A 4,967-nucleotide genomic window follows, 5' to 3' on the forward strand; every position below is an offset into this window, starting at 1 on the left:
TAAAGTCTGTGTTCGAGCGACGCTGTACGGAGGACAGAGACTCAGGGAAGAGCTGGAGCTGAGATTGATTCTAACCTTTGTTCTGATTGTTTCTCTGATAACTTATGAAGCAGACGTTCAGCAGGTTTTTACCAGCAGCTGAATCATCCACAGAGGTGTCCTCCTCTCCATAACAAACACACCAGGGGATTAAAACTAGTAGAAACACTGAAGAAAGCAGTTTACCTTTATAACTCAGGGATTCAGGGTGCCCTGGACCGAAAAGGCTTAGTCCTACACACAGCGGCCGGGGTTCCAGTCAAACCTGTCATCCCCTTTCTCTCTCTTTCCGACTTTCCTGTCTCTCTCACTGTAACTATCCGAATAAAGGCAAAAATGCCCAAAATATAACTTTAAAATAATCAGTGATTCATCAATAGGGAGTCACTGGAACCTTAGACTGCTTACCTTTGTGTATTGCTTTTACCGACAATCTAGTCTCTCTAATTGTTCTTATTTATATTGAAGTATATTGTACATCCTTCCTCTTCCTTATGACCTGCAGGTCATAAACATGGGAATCTTTCCCGTCTCCTCTATCTGACATGAGTGTGGCATTAGGTTGTAGTTTGACTAATCTGTGCTGGATGTTATATGAAGTATTAATAAGAATGAAGATGTCAGTCAGTGTGTTTACATCCACAGTCCCAGCAGGCGCTCCGACCATTTACACAAGACAAATCATCTGTGTGGGTTAACCATGGGTTTCCAGGGCTATTCACCACACTCTGAGCCTGTTCCTCCTAATTATCACAAATGGCCTACGGGTAATCAGTGCTGCTGCGGAGAGCCCGTGGAATAACACATACAGACAGCGAGAGTTAGTGAGGAACATGTTTTATAACTGATGTACAGTGAGTTTTATGTAAATATTTACTGCAAAGCCCCAAATCACTTACAGAAATGTCTTCAGGCTTCTGAATTCATGAGGAAACCTGACACGGTGACAGCTCCTCTTCCGTGTGACTCGTGTACTTTGATGTTATGCTCGGTGTCTGTCGGAGGCAAACTAAGTGACAGCTCTTTGTTTCTTCCACAGGCTGCTATTATTCAGGTCACAGAGAACAGGAGCATCATGTGTCCTGAGGAGAGGCTTCTGAAGGAACCACACTCCATCAAAGACACGACATGACTCCAAGAGCAGAACAACGCCACCTTTAAATACACGCTCAGCGTCATTTGACCTGCTGGAATCAACAGATGGAGTGGAGAGGTCGCACCCTGCTTTGGATCAGGACTCTGCACTCATACCACCAACAGACGGGCACTGGGAGTTATACTTAATAAGCAATGAAACTGGGATGGTACATGATGGTCGAGAATCCGGTAAATCAGAGTGTACAGCAGGAGCCTTGAGAGAAATTGTTGCAAAACAAGTAAAAGAATGGTCACGATTGTCTGGACTTTACAATGAGACAAGAGACCCAGGAAAATTAAGGACATATGGACGGTGAGAAGACGGAACAATGGACAGTTGCTTCTTTCTTGGATGACGGTAACTAAACACACATAACATACATCTGTCTGTGGATTGTTACAGAAAACACAAGGACGTCAGAGACTGAACATTACGTCCAGGCAAGCTGTGGGTCAAGTAGCTTGCTGTGGCGTTTCTAGAGTCTGTGGGGCCCTAGGTGAAAAACTGGCAGGGGGCCCTTCCATACAGTGTCCATCACCATTATATAATAAATAATCTGACACCAATGAGAAATGTAGGAAATCAAAACAATTTTTTTTATTGTTATTACAAATCACCACGTTAAAATATAAACATAAAGAACAGTAAAAACCTAAAAAAATAACTAAAAAACTCCTTCTCAGTAAAGAAGCTCTGATGTGGCTCTCTGCAATGACAGTGTTCAGTGGGCGGGACAGAGCAGCAGCCGACCAATCAGCAGCCAGAGAGAGACGTGAATGAGCTGTGAATGGGTGTGCCCAACAATCAATCACTGATCAAAAAATAGGTGGAAATGACATGGAGCCCCTTTAGGGAGCAAATTGTCCGTTGGTTGGTTAAGGGGGAGGGAGTCGCCTTTTGAGGCATTGCTGTGGAGTTTGTCAGCCCTCAGGGGTTAGCATCATTCACGCTCACCAAAAGTGACAATGGATTTCAATGGGAGCCTGGACTATGGGTCCTATCCCACAGGCCTGCCCTACAACACCAGCGTGGACTATGAGGACTACTACCAGGAGCCGGACGCCAGTAAAATCATCATCCCCTCCATCTATGCCCTCGTCTGCTGCGTGGGTCTAACGGGCAACGCCATGGTCATCTATGTCATTCTGAAATACGCCAAGATGAAAACAGCCACTAACATTTACATCCTCAACTTGGCCATCGCCGATGAGTTGTTCATGCTGAGCGTTCCTTTCCTGGCCACATCGGCAGCCGTCCGTCACTGGCCCTTCGGGTCCCTGATGTGTCGCTTGGTGCTGAGCGTGGACGGTATCAACATGTTTACGTCAATCTTCTGCCTGACGGTGCTGAGCGTGGACCGTTACATAGCAGTGGTCCACCCTATCAAGGCCGCCCGCTACCGCAGACCCACTGTTGCCAAAGTGGTCAATGTCTGCGTGTGGGGGCTGTCGCTCATAGTCATCCTGCCCATCATTATCTTTGCAGATACTGTCCCAGCGCAGGATGGTGGTGTGGACTGTAACTTCCTGTGGCCTGAGGCGGCCTGGTCAGAGGCGTTCGTGGTCTATACCTTCCTGTTGGGATTCCTGCTGCCGGTTGGCGCCATCTGTCTGTGCTACTGTCTCATGGTGGCCAGGATGCGAGCAGTGGGGCTGAAGGCCGGCTGGCTTCAACGCCGGCGCTCGGAGAAGAAGATCACCCGCATGGTGCTTCTGGTTGTGGCGGTGTTCGTCCTCTGTTGGATGCCCTTCTACATTGTCCAGCTGGTCAGCGTTTTCCACCGGCCCCCAGACCCCATGGTCACTCAGCTGTTTGTCATCCTCAGCTACGCCAACAGCGGCGCCAATCCCATCCTCTACGGCTTTGTGTCTGATAACTTCCGGCGTTCGTTCCAGCGCATCGTTTGTTTCCGGTGGCTAGAGTCTGGGCTGGATGCGGAGCAGGTGGATTACTGTGCTGTAGCTTTGAAGAGACAAGCGACGTGCAGCCCTCTGGACTTTCCCAAGGACTGCATGGCTTCTGAGATGGTGTTTCGCAATGGGACATACACGTCCCGTACGACCACGGTGTGACATTAAACCAGAGCAGGACCTAAAACAAGAAATTGCCATCACCTGAGGAGGAGTTTCTCAACCTAATTACAAAATCCCATGTTCATTTGTCATAATTTAACTTTTTATTTAAAGATACACTTCACTCCATTATACTGCCCAACAGCACAACAAAACTACACAGACTCTAAAGTTCATAGATTGTGTTTCAAAACTGAAACTGAAATGGAAATTTATTTTGGTCTATCAGTAATTACACAAACAAAAAATACAACTCAACGTCTTAAATCCTCAGATACAAAACATTAAGAGGGAGGTGTAATTACTGCTTGATTATACTGGCTGACATGGTAAAGTCAGTACAACAATAGGACCATGTTATACTAATACTGTCATACATAATGATTGTTAATTGTTGTTAGAGGTCCATATAGTATAAAGGTAGATGTCCATGTGTTGTTTGCACCCAGCCTGTATACAGAAACTGAGCCTTAAAACCAGCCGTCAGGACTTCTGTCACTTTGTGATGTCACAACAAAGCAGTCACTGCTCTCAGCCACTTACCTGGGCCCGCCATCCAACTTTGCAGGATATGGTTTCTCTGAGTGTTTACCTGAAATCTGCTTAAAATTTTTATTGGATCTCTCAGAAAAGAGAGACTCAGAGCCTCCTCTCTTCTGATTGGCTCACAGACCTGTTGTTACTAGAGCTCCAGAGAGAAGCCTGAGAGAGGAGATGTAAAACTACACTGAGATGGTTTTTGGTTCCTAAAACCACAATATATCTTCTTATGGATCAACACTTCAAATAAAACACAGGAGAAGAGGAAAATATGGACGTTTAAGTAATTTGTTTATTATTGTTATGCTGTTATGCCTGGTTTTCAAGTATAGTTACAGTATTGCAATAGATGTTGACATTATATTTATGTAGTTTCCCAAAATTAATTTATTATCATCGTATGTTGTCACTCCCACAAATTAATGAAATGTATCCATTCAATTTAAAAATCATTTACTTTTAAGTTTTCTGTGTGAATTTGTTATGATTACCAATGATGAAGTTAAAATCAAGTCAACTATTTAAAAATGTTTATTTCTTTTCTACAGAATCCAAAAGTTTTTGAAATTCTTACCACAGAAAAATGAATGTATGTCGTCCGCAAACAAAATCATTTTGCTGTTTATTTTGAAAAAATTACACGTATCATTCATGTACAAAATAAAAAATGCAAACAAAGAGCTGGGAGGAAGTTTGGGCCTGAAGTGGTGCTGTTGAACATTATATGAAGTCAGGATGTGTATCTTAAATTAAACATCTTATTTGTTCTTACTGTTTTTCATCATAGCACTTTTCACAACATGATAATGTACAAATCAAACATTTTACCACAAGCGGATCAAATCTCTCAAACTTTTAAATGTAACTGACTTTGTCTATCTTATATGTAGTTGTGTAGATTTGTATAACACAGAGTTAAATTCAAAACTGTTGATGAATTGATGTTACTGTGCTTAATTTCACAGCAAGTTTTACTTTTCATTAACAAACAATAATAATTGATTTATATTTTTGAACAAAGAAACTGTATAAGATCCATGTAAGAGGAAGGTTAAATTATTAATGAATGTCATTTTCTCAAGGCTTTGAAACGATGTCTGACTTTTCGTGTTTGTTCCTGTATTTGTGTATTTGTATCTGTTTGTTCATTATTTGTTGGTGGATCTGTTTAAATCTGA

At 42.9% G+C, this 4,967-nt stretch overlaps 1 protein-coding gene across 1 annotated transcript; it reads left to right on the forward strand.

The window, feature by feature from the left end:
- The first annotated feature begins 1,085 nt into the window (after positions 1–1,085).
- Positions 1,086–3,973, forward strand: sstr1b (somatostatin receptor 1b). The gene has a single exon (XM_023423827.2). The coding sequence runs from the start codon at positions 2,143–2,145 to the stop codon at positions 3,247–3,249; it is 1,107 nt and encodes a 368-aa protein (XP_023279595.1). The 5' UTR covers positions 1,086–2,142; the 3' UTR covers positions 3,250–3,973.
- Positions 3,974–4,967: the final 994 nt, after the last annotated feature.

This window comes from Seriola lalandi, unplaced genomic scaffold, assembly GCF_002814215.2.
Source record: "Seriola lalandi dorsalis isolate HSWRI2012SDOR001 ecotype SW California unplaced genomic scaffold, Sedor1 jcf7180002054694, whole genome shotgun sequence".
NCBI classification, from domain to species: domain Eukaryota; kingdom Metazoa; phylum Chordata; class Actinopteri; order Carangiformes; family Carangidae; genus Seriola; species Seriola lalandi.

Coding starts and splice junctions, on each gene's coding strand:
- sstr1b (XM_023423827.2), top strand. CDS start 2,143: ATGGATTTCAATGGGAGCCTGGACTATGGGTCCTATCCCACAGGCCTG.